This window comes from Onychostruthus taczanowskii, unplaced genomic scaffold (assembly GCF_017590055.1).
Source record: "Onychostruthus taczanowskii isolate IOZ18803 unplaced genomic scaffold, ASM1759005v1 scaffold89, whole genome shotgun sequence".
Lineage (NCBI taxonomy): Eukaryota > Metazoa > Chordata > Aves > Passeriformes > Passeridae > Onychostruthus > Onychostruthus taczanowskii.
Window position 1 is genome coordinate 2441740 of NW_024506882.1, and position 15917 is coordinate 2457656.

Sequence of the window (15917 nt, forward strand, 5' to 3'; positions counted from 1 at the left end):
GGGATGAACCTGGAAAGTTCAAAGCAAAACAGAGCACCCCTTTGAACATCAGTCACACCGTTGTTGTTTTTGGTTTTTTTTTTTATTTAAATACCACTACAGGATATAAAATTACACTTGGAACCGAGGTTTGGGATGAACCTGGAAACTTCAAAGCAAAACAGAGCACCCCCTTTGAACTTCAGTCACACCGTTGTTGTTTTTGTTTGTTTGTTTTTTTTTTTATTTAAATACCACTACAGGATATAAAATTACACTTGGAACCGAGGAGAAAAAAAATACATACATTTAGATTATTTACATAATTTACATAAAGATGACAAAAATACACTCGGTAGGCAGATGGTGGCGGGGTGCCACAGCAGGAATCCTGAACACAAACCCACGGCTCTCCCACATCTCCATGTGGGAATTCCAGCCTGGTACACAAAAGAACAACCAACTCCATGGTGGAGCAGAAAGGATTTGGCCTTGGAATTGCTTTGGCACGGCTGAAACCTGTTCCTCCTCTCCAGGTTCCTCTGCACAGTCACCCTCAGCATCCATTTCTCTTTTTCATCTCATCCTGATGACAGTTCAAGACACTTTTGCACTCATTTCTTCAACTCTTTTTCATATCTTTTTTTAAGTTAAAAACCACAAAACCATCTGAGTTGTATTCTTTAAAAATCCCATTTCTATGGCTCGTTTTTGCTATCAGCACTTTTTTTTTTTAAAGAAACTTTTAGACCAGTTTCAAACTCTCAGTGAAGCCTGGTTGATCTTTAAATTAAGCTCCTGATTTCATGAACTGAAGCTTTGAGCAATGGTTTGACACAGAAATAAATGTTCTGATTTTCTGAGAACTCAGTGTGATGGTGCAAGTTTTTCACAGCACTTTTTCAAGTATTGCTTGGAGCACTTTATTCCAGCCTGCTCTGCAAGGCCCTGGAGCAGCAGCTCATTTACCTCAAGCAAACTTTTATCTCCCATTTTCCTCAGCCATCATTTTGCTGTTTGCCCAACAAAATGAGTATTTCCATGTTATAAAACCCTTCCAGGTGTGTTGCTGTGCCACTTCAGCAGCTGAGCAAGCCTGAAAATCACCGTTTCCCTGGAAATTATTTACTGATCCCTTCAGCCTCTGAAGTTCTCCCAAAATCCTGTCGAGGGGATTTTCTCCTCAGCCGTGACTCAATCAATGAATGAAGAATGTGGACTTTGCTCCAGCTCCTCAGTCCACTTTCACAGCTTTTTCCAAATTTAGGCACCATAAAGAGAGGGAAAAGCATTTTTTTCTAAATGCCACTGACGCTCATGTTGATGATTTCAATGATGGTGTTCTCCACACACTGGCACAGCTGCACATCAGGGTCCAGGCTGGCAGGGTCCCTGGAGCAGCTTTTGCTGGAGGAATCTTTACAGAGCCCTGAGAAATCATGTGGCTTCTCCTTCAGCTGCTGGAGACCTAGAAAACACAGCAGGAGAAGGAAAATAAATACTTATTGAGAATTGTTCTTGCCATAACACAAATATGAGATTACAAAGCCAGCACCGTCCCATGCTTCACCACAGGTTATTTGCAGAGACACCACGAAATGTGAAATACAAACTCTTAGAACTTTAGGCTTGTTAGCTAAAGTTTAGAATTAAACACAAGATTTGATCTGAAACTTTAGAAAAAGCTTTCAAACTTAAGTGCTAGAAGCAAGAATATGAATTTATAGTTTACAGCAAAACCACGTTAAACTAAGTAAAAAAAAGTTTAGAGTTTTAAAGCTTAAAATATAGAAAAAATAAAAGTAGTTACAATAGTAAACAAGAAGTTCAAAATGCAGTACTCTATGTATCAGAACATAATTAGCTGAAAAGACTTATAAGTCCATAAGAAGAAATATTTAAAGATTGAGTCAAAAACATAAATATCCTTATTAACAATATTTTATTAATCAAGAACTCCTTAAAAAGTCTTGTAACTAAAGGTCCTGTGGTCTTCTAAACCATACTATAATGATATAAACCAAGTTCATCCTTCCTACCTATATAAAAGATAAAAAACTTAAACCACACCATCGAAGCCAATTTGAAAGTCCCATCTCAAATTCCTTCCAGAACTCCCCACAAGTAAATTATCATAACACCACAACATTTAAGTAAATTAAATAAGTAATTAAGTAAATTATCACAGCAGCACAACGTTTCTGTCTCATCTCCCTGTGCCTGACCCCTCTGGGGTGCTCAGTCCTTGACTTACGGGTGATGATGGGGTCGAAGTCTCGAGTCTGTGTAGCAACATCAGAGGCACAAACTTGTCCAATCTGGATCAGCAGGGACATGATGTCCTCATAGAGGGGAGGAAAGGCCTGGCAGAAGGACACCAGGCAGGGCAGGGTGGGCATGAAAAACGTGTAACGCTTGGACTGGGTCAGAACTGCCAAGGAGGAGGAAACGCAGAAGAAAAATAAATTATTATAAAATCCAGCCAAAAACTGTTATTTTTACAATAGCAGTTAGACAGACAAAAGTGCATTCAGCCTAGAGAAATCCTGCTGGCTCCCCCAGAGGTGGGTTTTGGGGTGGCTGGGCTGGTACCTGTGAGCAGGGTCCCCATCACGTTGATGGCCAAACGAGCCACGCTGAGGGATTTGGGCAGGGCATACTGGATACACAGGTAGGACAGCAACTGGATGGCAAAGATCTGCCAAAGGAGAGAAATGCAAAGAAGTTACAGGATGGTTTATAACTTCTAGCCAAAGCTCTTCGCCACACTTAACAGTAAGTAAATATTCCCTGCTTTACCATGAAGGAAATTGAAGCCAAGGAAGCCTCAACAATAGTTGTTATGATTATTTTTCTGCTGGTATGAAGAAAAATAATCCACACATATTAAATAATAATCAAAGTGCTTCAGAATCTCCCCCAGACACTACTGTTCCAACATTAATGATGAGCAATAAAGCAGCAATGAGCAACACAACCCTTGCAGGAGATATTTATCTCTGATACATTCTAGTTTTAACCTCAGTTGATCAGCAGTAACTTCATACTAGAAAGTATTAAATAAGAGCAGCTACAAAGTTGGTTTGATACAGAAACAGGGAATCTTTAGCCCAAAAAATTCCACTTGCCTTCAATGCCAGGCCTTTAATTTAAGGTAAAAGTGCTACAAATATTCCCTGAATATCCCAGGCAAGTCAGAACAGGATGTTTTTAGGGAGTGTTTTATTCTCCCCCCTCAGCCAGTATTTCACCAGGGTTAGTACCTGCTTTTCCAGCTCAGGCTGGGCAATGAGCTCAGGAATGAAATCCAGACAGATGTGCATGGATGGGATCCCAGCCACTGTCAGTGCCAGGAGTTCACATGGATAACCCTGTGGGATTAAGAAAAAAGAGGTGAGCCAATGTCTCACAGGTGTGTTTTAAAAATTCTGCTTCAACTAAGATTTTAAATTACACCTGTGTCAATGCTGTTTCAAAATGTATATATTTGTAACTCCCTTTTGTCCAGAGTTTGCAGCAGGCCTGTAATGCCAAGGCAACAAGAGGCAGACTGGGTACAAACCCAGGGTCTGGATCAATTCTTTGTCATCAATATTCAATTCTTTATTTGCATAGAAGCTCTCCCTCCAGTCCTCAAAGGAAAGGAGACTTCAGTGACCTTTTCCTTCTGTGTCTTTCCTGTGTTCCAAATTTCACCATCAGCCCCAACCTGCTCATTTCACAACTGCCCCATAATGACTTTTTTATCACTTAATCAGTTCCAGGTCAAGGCAAATTAACTCCTTGTAAAGAGTCTGCCATCTGGCAAGGAGAAATTTAATATGCATTAAAAACACATTTGTATTTTAGAAATTACTGATCTTCCCCCTCTTCTATTTTTTTTTTAAGGTACTCAGCTGCTTTTGCAGGGCCAACCTTTCTCCTTCCACTGTAAAGAGATAAACTGTGCCCAAACAAAAAGGAAATATAAGGAGATGTTTACATTTGAAGCCAAATTACTTTTGAATAATGGGAATATTAATTTAAAAACACAGCCAGAAAAAAGGAACCCACAAAAGATGTGGAACAAGTAATTACAAGGTGATTAGGGCAGCTTTCCTTGGCTTAGATGGACAAACTGAAAAGGGCAGAGGCACAAAGGAGGGGAACAGGCAGAGTTTGGGTGCTGCCTTCTCACCACAACCAAGAGACCAAGCACTGGAATAAGAAGAAAGTGTGAGCTCTGCAAATTGAGGGAGACAAGAGGGAGAGAAGGGTGTTGTTATCATCTCTGAGGAACACCCACGAGCCCCTGAGCTCTCCCCTTGGCTCCTTCCCCCCTGACACCCCAGGGGAGAGCCCAGGCAGGGCAGGCAGACCTGGAAATGCACGAGTTTGACGATGTTGGGGTCAGCAATGTACATCTGGTGCAGCAGGCAGCAGATGAGGCACTGCACCTCCCGCAGGTTGCACAGCAAACTCTGCTCCCCCTCCTCCTCCTCCTCCTGCTCCTCCTCCTCAGCCTCAGTGCCCTGAGGGCTCGGGGGGCTCTGCACATCCCTCAGCAAACCCTGGGCACTGCTGCTCTGGCCCTTCTCCTCTTCTGTAGGCAAGCAGATCTCCAGGAGGATCTGCACAGCAGCACTGTCCTGGGGAGAAAAGACACAGAAGATGCTTAAAAAAGTGAAATAAAAACAAATCAGATGCAAAATAAGGATTATTTAAGAAATTAAAGATTGTCATCTGATTAATATTACTACCTGTCGATTTTTTTAAGTACAGAATGAAAATGACTGAGCTGAAGAATCATAAATCCTGTAGAACATTTTAAAAACTTCAACACTTTAATCAAGATGCAAAGAAAACAAAGGCTAAATCTAACAGAATATCATAATTTCAGACAAAAAGAGTAAATTCAGTGGAATCTCATATTGCTTCAAAATAAATATCCAGTGGTCCCTCAGAGCATCCAGAGCAGACAAAATATGCAAAGAGCCATGTAAATCACAGTACTCATCCCCCTGCTCATTTAAATATAAAAGTTCCTATTAACTCAAAAATCATATTATAATGGGAACTCCCTATGTGACATTTTTCCAGGGATGAAGAGATGTCTGTGGAATGGGATTACTCAAGAATTTCCATAATGTCAAGCTAAGAAATGAACCATCCTTCAGCCTCTGCCACTTTCCAGTGCTAGCTGCTTCTCTAAAACACCTTTCAGATGATCAGGCATGGGTCTGTCACATTTATTTTTTGTTTTACTGCTCCAAATCCAACCACAGAAACAGCCTCTGGATCACACAAGCATCAAGGCAAAAGGGCAGGTGAGCAGAACCTGTCTGTTCTGACAGAACAACCACTATCAAAGCAGTAAATCAGCACAATGCCTCAGACTAGAAAAAAGAAAATATTTAACCATCTGAATACAGAGGCTGTTTTCTTTTCTATGGGAACAGAAGTTGGTAAAAAAAGTAATTTAAAAGGCCTCCTTTTTTAATTTCCTGTTTCTGCATTTCTCTTTCATCACTGTTTTTCCTCACATCATGGAATTATCCATTTCTTCCCTCTTACCTGAGCAGCAAGCAAAGCATTTTTTAACTCTTCCCTTGTAACTTCTGGGGCCTCTGGACCCATTGCATTGTTTTGGGATGGCCTAATGTCCTGCTCTGCTGTTTCCTTCAGGTGAGCATTAAGGTAAGCTTTGGAAGCAAGAAGATATCCATTCAACATGTGCAAAATGATATCCATCAGAGGAGGACTCCTGAGATGGGAACACAGTAAAACAAAGACTTTTCAGTACCATGAACAAACCAAAAGCACTCCCAAAGGCTGGAGCACCACAGCTCCTCCTCTGGCATCCCTGACATCTGGGGGAACAATTTCCAAGACTCCCTTGGGAAATGAAGCAAATCTGCCTCTGTCACATCCATCAGCAGCACCCACTGGCAGAAACTGTTGCCCAAAAGGATGGATTAACCCACAGGCACAAGAGCTGGAAGGATGTCACAGCTAAACCTCACCCACCACCACGTGGCAGCAGCCATTTCTAACACTCTGCAAAGCCTGTTCACCACAAATTCACACACCCAAATCCAAAAATGGATGAGCCATGTGCAAATCCCAAAGTTTTGACAGGATGAAATGCTGGAACAGCAGGCCCAGCTCCACAGTCCTCAGGCCAAGCTTAAAACAACAGAGATGCTCCTGTGATTGGTTTGAAAAGATGTTTTGAAGTGCTGAGAGCTTCGAGAAGTTTCCTGTTGACACCTTTGTGCTAAGCATTCCCCGTGCAGCAGCACAGACACTCACCTGTGCACTCTCTGGTCACACCTCAGCACAATCAGGGGGTCAATCATCAGATCGTTCTGGGTGTATTTCTGCTGCCGCACGATTTTTGCTGAAGGTTGCAGGGCATTAACAGTCATCACCCACAACCTAAAATGAGAATATTTTTATGACTTTTTTTTTTTTAAATAGAAAATTTGTATAAGAAAAGGGGTTCCCTAAGCATTTGGTCACTCAGCCATACTTTTCTAGGCCTATCAAGTAGCAAAAACTCCATTTGCAGCCCTTGAAGTTAACCAAGGTGCAGTTTACTTACGCTCCCTGGACTGAGAGCAGTTTTTACTGCAGTAGAGTATCCACTTCATTAAAAAAGGCATTTTCTTACCAAAGTGAGTTCCTGTTCCATCAGTAATTCAGCATAAACAATGGACACTATAAAACCAAACTCCTGTATTTTAAATTGAAGACTTCCTTTCCCTGAGAACAAGAACCACCTTCCTTTTAAATGTAAATTTTCAAAATATCAACAAACTAAAAAAATGCAGCTCCAACACATTCTATTCAGTCACAGCCTCCAATCTCCCAGCTAAAGGCACTGTGTTATTATTTTTAAAAGAAAAAGTGTCCTCCCACCTATGTGCAGCAAGAAACCAAACAGTATTTTGAGCCTTGATACCTTCTGGGCATGACAGTGTTCAGAACCATCCAGAGTTTATTGACAGCCTGCAGAATCCCCCGTGGGACTCCAGCCTCCAGCAAAAGATTCATGTTTGAGGTCAACACCTCTGCATAGGGGATCAATTCTCCAGCTGAGAGAAGGGTCAAATGTTCCAGGATCTGCATCAGCTGGGTGTGATTCCCAGGCAGCATGGAAAAGGCTGGAAAACAGAAACAACAGGATCTGGGTAAAACTGGACTTCTGACATTTGAAGCATCGAATCATTTTGGTTATACAAATAAAGTATAATCACACACTTCCAAATCTACTATATCCAATCCATTTGGAAAAAATTTACTTGCAATGAAGCTCTTTACCTTCTTGGAGCTGTTTGGGAGAGTGGTTCTTGGCCATGTTGGTGAGGAGCATCCTCCTGAGCAGGGCGTCGGTGCCGGTGATCTGCTCCTCGCAGATCCAGTCGTCCACAATGCACAGGTGGGGGTAGTTGGTGGCCAGGAGCCTCAGCAGGGCAGAGTGCAACCCTTGGGGACATCAGGGACATGCACAGCTCAGAACTGAGTAGCTGCATCTGTCACCTGAACACATCTATGCCTTTTATTCCAAGCCCTGAAGGGCTGGCCAGCAGCTCAGTGAGGTGCACGTTCACAGCCTGATGCTCCAACTCCAACACAGAGGCAAAGTTACCCTTTGGAAAGTAACTCCTAAACTCACCCTGGAAAATTCAACACTCTCAGGTAATTCCTACCCTAAAACCTGCCCTAGGGAGGTAAGACCTACTCTAAAAGGAACTGCTTTCCTCACCCTTTCACTGTGACTCTTCAAATATCTCTGCAATCTCAGTAGCTACTCCTGACAGATTTTAAAAGCAAGAAAAAGGAAAACAAGCTATGGAAAAAGCAACAGCCACTGAGCTGAGAACACTCAGCCTTCCTTTTCATGCACTTCAGACCTTCAGCCCCATTTTTACCTCCCAGTTCCTGCTGCAGCCCCTGTGCCTGTCGGATGAGGTACTTGATTGGAATCTGATCCATCAATGCTGACGAGTAGGACTTGGGTTTTCTCTGCATTGCAGCTGCAAGAGAACAGGACAAGAAACCACATGTAGCAGCTACAGCTAAAAACAAGTATTTCTCCAACTGGAATAATAAGGAAAATGTGAAGCACTTGTCTTTATATTATCCAGGTAAAATCAAGAAAATATCAAATAACTGCAATGGATTTTATGGTATTTCAGACTTCCTTGATTAGCATGAAGAAAAAAGACTGAAGAATACTGGAAGTTTTGCACCTTAAAAAGGGCTGGTAAAAACACACACCAGCTATAAACACTGAATTTTCACTGAAGTTCAATTTCATCAATAAAATACACAACAGTCTTTTAGAAGTGATTTAAAGTCTTCATTTCAAAGGTAAAAATGGGATCATTAAGTATTACCAACTATAAAATTGCCAACTCAAAGAAAACTGTGTGCAAGTTTGATGACACGAGAATAAATGAAGATCTCAAATAATTATGAAGTCTTTGTTGATTGTTATTGTGTTCCTTAGATGCTCATAAACATTTCTTGTAACTCAGCTTGGACCACTTTTAATGTGTAAAACAAATTACTCCACTAGACAGCTTCAGCAGGAACTTTACGTCCTGAATCTCTACAGCAATGTTTTATTTACTGCAAACACCGCAACTTTTTATGCTGTGCTGGAATCTGACAGCACCATGAATTTTTCCCCTCTTTGCACCTAATTTTCAGTTAATCTGTTTCCCCCTGATGCTCTCACATTTACCTAGAATCTTTGTGCTGGCCAGCAGTGCCTCTTCATAGGACAGGACGTAGTAGAGGACGAGCAGTTGTGTGGTGATGCTGAAGCGTTGGGTGGAACGAGAATTCTCCCCCTGCACATAAACCACACACAAAGGTCAGGTTGCATTCCTGATTCTTGGCAAGAAGAATTTGGATTTATCCACAAATATGATGAATATCTCAGTAACAAGAATCACTTCAAAACACATGATGGTCACTGTAGCAGGAGGGAGTTTACAGGCAGTAAAAGCAAGAAGTGAAGCAACTTAACACAACTCCAAAATCCTGAACCACGTCCCCATAAAGTACAAGAAAGATCCAAACAAGATGATTACCCCAGAGAGTCCTTGGAAAACATTCAGGATCTCCTGCTCTGTGACAGGCTGGTTGGTGGCCTCTGGGTTGGATTTAGATGCAGGAGTGAGGATGGAGTTAATGTAGACATCAATGAGGGGCAGCAGCTGAGGGTGCAGTGGGGTTGTGGTTTCACAGAGCTGCCGGTAGATCCAGTCCTGCAAGAGAACAACTCATGACACAAGCAGAGGCTTTGACTTTGGAAAGTGCAACACCACTTCTGAACTGGTCATAAACTCTGTATCCTGGACCCTGGTTCACAAACAGAACTTGTCCTGGCTGGAATATCATTCTGACTACAATTAAGCACAGATTGGGGAGAAAGACTTATTATTTTTAACTTCATTAAGCAGTGGTCTCTGGATTGCAGAGCTAAAAATGGGCAGCCTAACTTAAAACACAGTTTACTCTTAAATTACATGGTAGGAAAGCACAAGAGTCACCAAGAATTCTGCTCCTCTAAGTTAACTAGCCTGCAAAACTGTATCAGCATTCAGAATTATGAACAGAAACAAAGGTGGTACCTTAATGGATACTTTGTGCTTGGTGAAGGAACGACTCTTTAAGAGCTGGTAAATGCAGTGAATAGGTAAAAAGCCAGTGATGTTGGCACTGAGGCTGCCTGTCACAGGCACACGGACAGCATGGGCAGTAACCACCTGCAGGGAAGAGACAGTGAACAAAAAACCACTCAGCACAAGGTGTTCAAGACACACAGCCCTGACTGGCATCTCCTCATTTTTGGGGAATACCTCAAAGGGAAAGGAAAGGGCCAAGGGGGAAAAAAATCCCTAGGTTGAAAATACCTGTTCAGTGAAAATCTCTTGTGTGAAGATTGTCTTCATTCTGCTCAGTGAGCTGGGCTTAATAACAATCTGAAATTCAGAAGAAGTACTTAGAATTGCAAGTTTTATCTTTCTTGTAACTAAGGACTGCAAGTTTATTCTATAAACTGTTAACTTTTAGCCTTTTAAAGCTAGTCTGTTTTCCTGGTATCCCAGTCAATTCACATTTGTATCAAATGTCAAACAAAAATATCTTACAATGTCACAAGTTATCCTTGTCCTAAAATCTCCCTCCCCAGCTTTTACATCTGGTGAGACACTGTTTCACAATAGTGAATTGTTGGCAAATCTCCTTTGGCAATTTACTGAAATTAATTTTTACATGTATAGGTATCTCTTCTAACTATTTAAAATAAAAACTTTGCAGCACTATTTGGAAAATATTTCAGTTAATCTTCTAAAAAGTTCATTTCTTGGAAATAATGATTTCATCATGGCATCACTTCTTGAAGATTCTTTTATCACCACATTCCTGAGGAGCTATGCACATTTGAATGTTCTTCCAGGTTAATTATTACTCATTTTTCAGGTTATATTTTCTTTAGGTATATTAGCAAAACCAAAGATCTTTATATCAAAAGTAAAGTAAATACCAAATATCAAAACCCAGCAAACTGATTTTAACAGACAAATGTAAAGGCTAGAAATAGTTTAATCTTTACCTTCATTCCCAAGGTGGAGCAGACCAAATCAATGATGGCACTGAGCTGGTTGCTGTGGAAATACATGGCTACCAAGAGGAGCATCTCTCCAAAGGAAGCAGACACACCAGAAATGCTGATGATAACAAAGAGGAAGAAATACAGGACATAAGGAAACAGGACATAAATAAATGTGAGATTACTGGAATCACTAAATGAAACCCAGCCTGCTCTCACCTTTCAAAGTAGGCTTCTTCCTTTATCATCCAACTGAGCCACATCACCATGAGCTGCTCCTGTTCTGGGGTGCTGCACAAAGAAAATCCATAATAGATCCCCTTCCCAGAAAACCAGTGCTAGTTTCACCACACTTGCAGAAAAGCCACTATTTGAGGAACCTTACACCAGGAGACTTTTTGTCACTTTCACTTTAGCATCCAACTGCTGATAAGAAGTGACATTTGGCACAAAGGTCAGTCCAACTGACAGGCAACTTCCTTTTTGGAATGCACCCAAGAGAAAGCTACACCCTGAATTATCTGCACTGCTTCTCTCTAAGGAACTGAGCCATTAATCTGTTCCATGGAACAGTGACCAAGTCAGGCCTACTTCAGTCTTCAAAAATCCACTCACGCTAAGCTCATGCTAATGCTCACCTCTCAAAAGACTTGCTATAAAACAAGAGTGAAATATCCATTCACCAACCACAGGGTGAGACAAATCCCTTCCATCAACGTGTGGAGACTTTATAAAGCACTGGGGGGGAAAAAAAGTGCAGCTCTGGGAAGGGCATTGCCTTAATGGTGCTAAACCAGTCAGATCTTCCAAAGCTCCTCCTGTACTGAGAGTACCTGACCAGAGTGGAGAAGGCCAGGAGCATGCAGAAGGACAGGGACACGAAGCGGACACCGGCCGGGGTTGCGGGAGGGCGGCTCGTCATCAGCTGCAGGAGCTGCTCAGCTTCCTCATCCGTGGGCCTGAGCAGGACAGAGAGCAAAACAAAGCTGGGGATTGAACAGGGAAGAGACTTCCAGGCTCTCACAATGGTTAAAGATTGAATTTTCCCTGTCACTCAATCTGTCAAGGTGGCAATTTGCTCAGAACTTAACAGAGATAAAAATCTCTGTTAAGAGGCAACAGTGAGAAAACTTCCTCAGGATATAATCATGTCTATTGGTACAAACTACTCAAATGCATAAAGATGCTACATTAACACTCTCTAAAAAGTGAAAGCAAAGGAATAAACTCAAAATCCATACAATGTATGTTGTTTGCTAGAAGAGAAAATAGCTGATAACTCACACAGTGCTCCAACCATGTGGGTTTAGAGCTCTCTTAACAAGTCTGCAGAAGTGATTTTGCAGCAACAGAGGACTGAAATTGCTGAGTCCTGCCACAAGTTTTGAGGACACAGTGGCATTACAACAGAAATGCCCAAAGCCCTCACCCCCTGCTGAAATGGGCAGCCATGAACAAAACCCCAGAGCACGAGCAGGCTCCTTACTTGAGGCCAGCAATGCCCATGAGGGCACAGTAGAGGCGCAGCAAGGCGCTGGCCTTCACCACGTGCTCCTCCTTGAGCCCCGAGTACACGGACACGTTGGGCTCCGTGTCGGCGTCCGCCTCCTCCACGATGTGCGTGCTGCGCACCGTGGGCAGGATCCCCATGAGCTCCAGCAGCAGCTGCCTCCTCATCTGCCACAGCACAGAGCTGATGTTATCTCTTTTTCTCTGTGTTAAGAGGTTAAGAGATGAGAACAACGTCAAATTCAGCCCAACAAACAATATAAGAGTTTTCATAGTCAAAGGAACAGGGTTATTTTTTTTTTAAATACAGTTTTCACTTCCGAGTTTTAACTACATCACCTGAGCATCTTCCCACTGTGAACACTGAGAATGAACATTTTTATCAGGCAAATGTTACAAACATACAATTCCCTGGTTTCCATGCCTAAAAACCTCTCAGGGGAACAACCAAATAGCTGCTGCCTTCAGGGACATTATTTAGAGGTGGTTGACCCATAAAGGTTTCTCCAAGACTACAGGATTTATGTGCATTCAGACAAATCTGCAACACATGTCCAAAAGAGTTACATCAAGCCACAAAAATATTTCTTTAAAAGCAGAATACTCAAAGATTTTCTTACCTGTTGTCCATTTCGGATGAAAGTTCCGAACCACGTCCGAACCTTTGCATTTGTTCCGAGCAGCAAACCACTCACAAAGCACACCAGGTCACTCACTCCATCATCTGAGGATTCGTTCTTGGTGTGATCCAAGGTCAAAGCCACACCAAGACCTGGCAGGTGACACTCCTCCACCTGGACAAAACGCTCAGGCTCAGTCACCTTTGCTGGGTTTGAGGCTTCAGGAAGGTTCTTACGATTGTCACAAAGACTCACCACCATGCCCCGGACCCTGAGGGCTTGGGAAGGGTTCATCTTGCACAGGTGCCGAAGAGCCTCGGTCCTGCGCCGGCCGCCCACGCTCTCCTCATCCTGCCGCTCGCCGTTCTTAATCAAACCCCTGCACACTGGAGAGCCAACAGCAGCTCTGAGGAAATCTGCCCTTCCCAATTCAAACTATCACCTGTCTCAGTGGCATCTACATCCCTGTTGGCAGGGATAGAGGAGGCTCTCAGCCCCATTCCCTGCCCGGTCAGGCTTTGTAACGGTGACCTACAGATGAAAAGCTGTGACACACACAGCGAGCCTGGCCTGCAAAAAATGGGAATCAACATGCCCAGGTGGCAGCACCCAGCAGTTCAAACCTGTACAAATCGTGGTTTAGCCCAGAATTAACCACACTGGTAGAAATCATTTCAAAAGCTGGAGAAGAAGCTGAAACTCACCCTCGTTGAAGCTGTCAGGGACATTGGCCACCAGCAGGCAAAGGAACCAGGCTCCGTTCTTAACGTGCAGCAGAGCTTCGGCCACATCCACTATTGGCAACAGTGATGGCAGCTCTGCATGGAAAGAGGGTGCTAAAAGTCACAATGTTTCACTGGGAAACAAAAACCCTGTCTCCCTCCAAGAGCTGCACAACTTAGATTAACTTTACATCTGTCACAACAGCTCCCAAATTGCTTTGTTATGTTTGTGAAAACACCAAAAGTACAGAAACACACCTGCTTGCAAAATGCAGAGAACATCTGCTGCCTCCTCCAGGTAAACAGGACTCTCAAAGAGCTCAGAAGATTTGAGGAAAAACTCACCATTTGATTCTGACACCTGCAAGACAACATTTATCATCAGTGAACAGGTTTTATGGAGCAATTTGTCCAAATCTGCTTTAAATTCAGCATGTTTAATAGATGAAAAACTGCCAAAAACACAAAGCTATCAACACAGAAATAGCAGGAAAAGTCAGTAGAAGAAATATTTACTACTGGAAATACTTCAACACAGATGGTATCATTGCTTCTTTTCAGAAGAAAGAAAAATAGCCCACTGACATTCTAAGTTTACACAAGGAAAATAAAATGTCTGGTGAGAAAGGAAGTGGGGGAAGAGAAATATGATGGCTAATACCACACTGCAGTAGGAGCAAAGAATGGGATAGAGATGGGCTCATTTTATTTCCAAATTATTTCTGCACTGACAGATTACCAAATCACATGATGTGTGAGTACAGCATATTATAGAGTCTCTGTAACATCAGCAAAGACTTGCTTTAGGAAGTCACAAAGAGTTTAAGCACAAGCCACTGTTCAATCAGACTGAGACTCTGAACCTTGATAAAGCAGGGAAGGTCTGGAGAACAGTGCTCACACCACCAGAAACACAACCAGTTCAGAGGGCAACCTAAAAGTCACAAATATCCACCCGTGGGGAAGTTCACCTTGTTCATAATGGCCAGCAGCTCGCTCAGCACCAGCCGGAGCCGCCGAGGAGAGTCACTGTGCTCAAATTCCAGCGTCAGCCCGTGCTGCAGCTGTGACACCAAGATGCTTTCTCCACTGCCACCTCCCAGCTTGTGCCTGGCACACAATTCAAAAGAACAAGTATTAAACGTTTCCGCAAAGACAGAAATGCTTCCTGTTAAAGGAGGCAGCAGCTCCCTAGGGATCTCTCCTACCCTTTAAAGACTGTTGTGATTGCAGTACAAGAAAGCTAATTCAGTACATTATCAAAATTTCAAGCGCTTCTATTCCCCAGCAGCACCAAGAGTCAGGAAAGCGCATCCACCTGAGCTGTCCCTTTATCCCACAGAGCCATCCCAGCCCTTCCCTGCCGGGACAGCTCCCCCAGGGCATCCCACACCCTCCGCTGAGCACGGCGGGGAACAGATGCCAGGACACACAACCAAACCCCAGGGTTTTCCTAGGAGAGCATCGAGGGACACCAACGGCCCGGTCCGCCCGGCGCTTCAAGAGCTGCCGCAATCGGAACAGCTGGAAAAGCCACGCAGCGCTTCCGCCACACATCCCCGCTCTCGGCGTTACCGGAGCTGCTGCTCCTTGCTGGCGTCCTGCTCCAGCGCGTGGAAGTCCACGGACAGCAGCGCCACGATGGAATTGACCGCCTCGACCCCCGAGAGCAGCCGCAGGATCAGCTTCTTGTCCTGCGCCCAGCTCTGGCTCTGGTCGGCGGGCGCGCACAGCGCCATGCGCACGAGGCAGGGCAGCAGCAGCCGCAGCTCGGGATCGCTCAGCGCGGCCAGGCGCACCACGTCCACCTTCTGCATGGCCTCGAAGGCGTAGGGGCTGACGTCAGTGCTGAGCACGGCGGGGAACAGATGCCAGGACACACAACCAAACCCCAGGGTTTTCCTAGGAGAGCATCGAGGGACACGAACGGCCCGGTCCGCCCGGCGCTTCAAGAGCTGCCGCAATCGGAACAGCTGGAAAAGCCACGCAGCGCTTCCGCCACACATCCCCGCTCTCGGCGTTACCGGAGCTGCTGCTCCTTGCTGGCGTCCTGCTCCAGCGCGTGGAAGTCCACGGACAGCAGCGCCACGATGGAATTGACCGCCTCGACCCCCGAGAGCAGCCGCAGGATCAGCTTCTTGTCCTGCGCCCAGCTCTGGCTCTGGTCGGCGGGCGCGCACAGCGCCATGCGCACGAGGCAGGGCAGCAGCAGCCGCAGCTCGGGGTCGCTCAGCGCGGCCAGGCGCACCACGTCCACCTTCTGCATGGCCTCGAAGGCGTAGGGGCTGACGAACTGCAGCGCCGAGCACTCGGACATGGCGGCGGCAGCGGCTCCCTCACGGCCCCCGCGCCCACCCGCCGCCGCCGCCACTACCGGGGGAAGCGGGAAGTGACGTCACGGCGGGAGGGCCGAGGGGCGGAAGGGGCGAGGCGGGAAGGGCTGAGGGGCGGGAAAGGCTGAGGGGCACCGCCCTCCCCGCC

General features: G+C 44.6%; 1 protein-coding gene across 2 annotated transcripts; it reads right to left on the reverse strand.

The window, feature by feature from the left end:
• Positions 1–207: 207 nt before the first annotated feature.
• On the reverse strand, positions 208–15824 carry INTS2 (integrator complex subunit 2). Of its 2 annotated transcripts, none has more exons than XM_041425382.1 (24): positions 15461–15824; positions 14408–14546; positions 13695–13797; positions 13419–13532; positions 12970–13100; positions 12715–12888; positions 12072–12262; positions 11419–11544; positions 10805–10876; positions 10589–10703; positions 9888–9956; positions 9606–9740; positions 9063–9239; positions 8711–8819; positions 7893–7997; positions 7282–7446; positions 6923–7124; positions 6271–6396; positions 5533–5722; positions 4338–4607; positions 3243–3350; positions 2572–2677; positions 2234–2410; positions 208–1447 (listed from the first exon to the last, which is right to left on the reverse strand). In XM_041425382.1, exons 1-24 carry the CDS (start codon positions 15751–15753, stop codon positions 1278–1280), a joined length of 3567 nt encoding a protein of 1188 aa, XP_041281316.1. In that variant the 5' UTR covers positions 15754–15824; the 3' UTR covers positions 208–1277. The 2 variants fall into 2 exon arrangements, with proteins under 2 accessions (XP_041281316.1, XP_041281315.1); XM_041425381.1 differs by having other exon boundaries at positions 12072–12298.
• Between the last annotated feature and the right edge of the window lie 93 nt (positions 15825–15917).

Excerpts from the sequence above, each read along its gene's own strand:
- INTS2 (XM_041425381.1), bottom strand. The coding sequence starts at position 15,753 with ATGTCCGAGTGCTCGGCGCTGCAGTTCGTCAGCCCCTACGCCTTCGAG. Across the intron at positions 7,998-8,710 it reads GGCCAGCACAAAGATTCTAG|CTGCAATGCAGAGAAAACCC; the intron begins GTAAATGTGAGA and ends GTTCTCTTGCAG. Across the intron at positions 2,678-3,242 it reads AGCCTGAGCTGGAAAAGCAG|ATCTTTGCCATCCAGTTGCT; the intron begins GTACTAACCCTG and ends CTCCTTTGGCAG.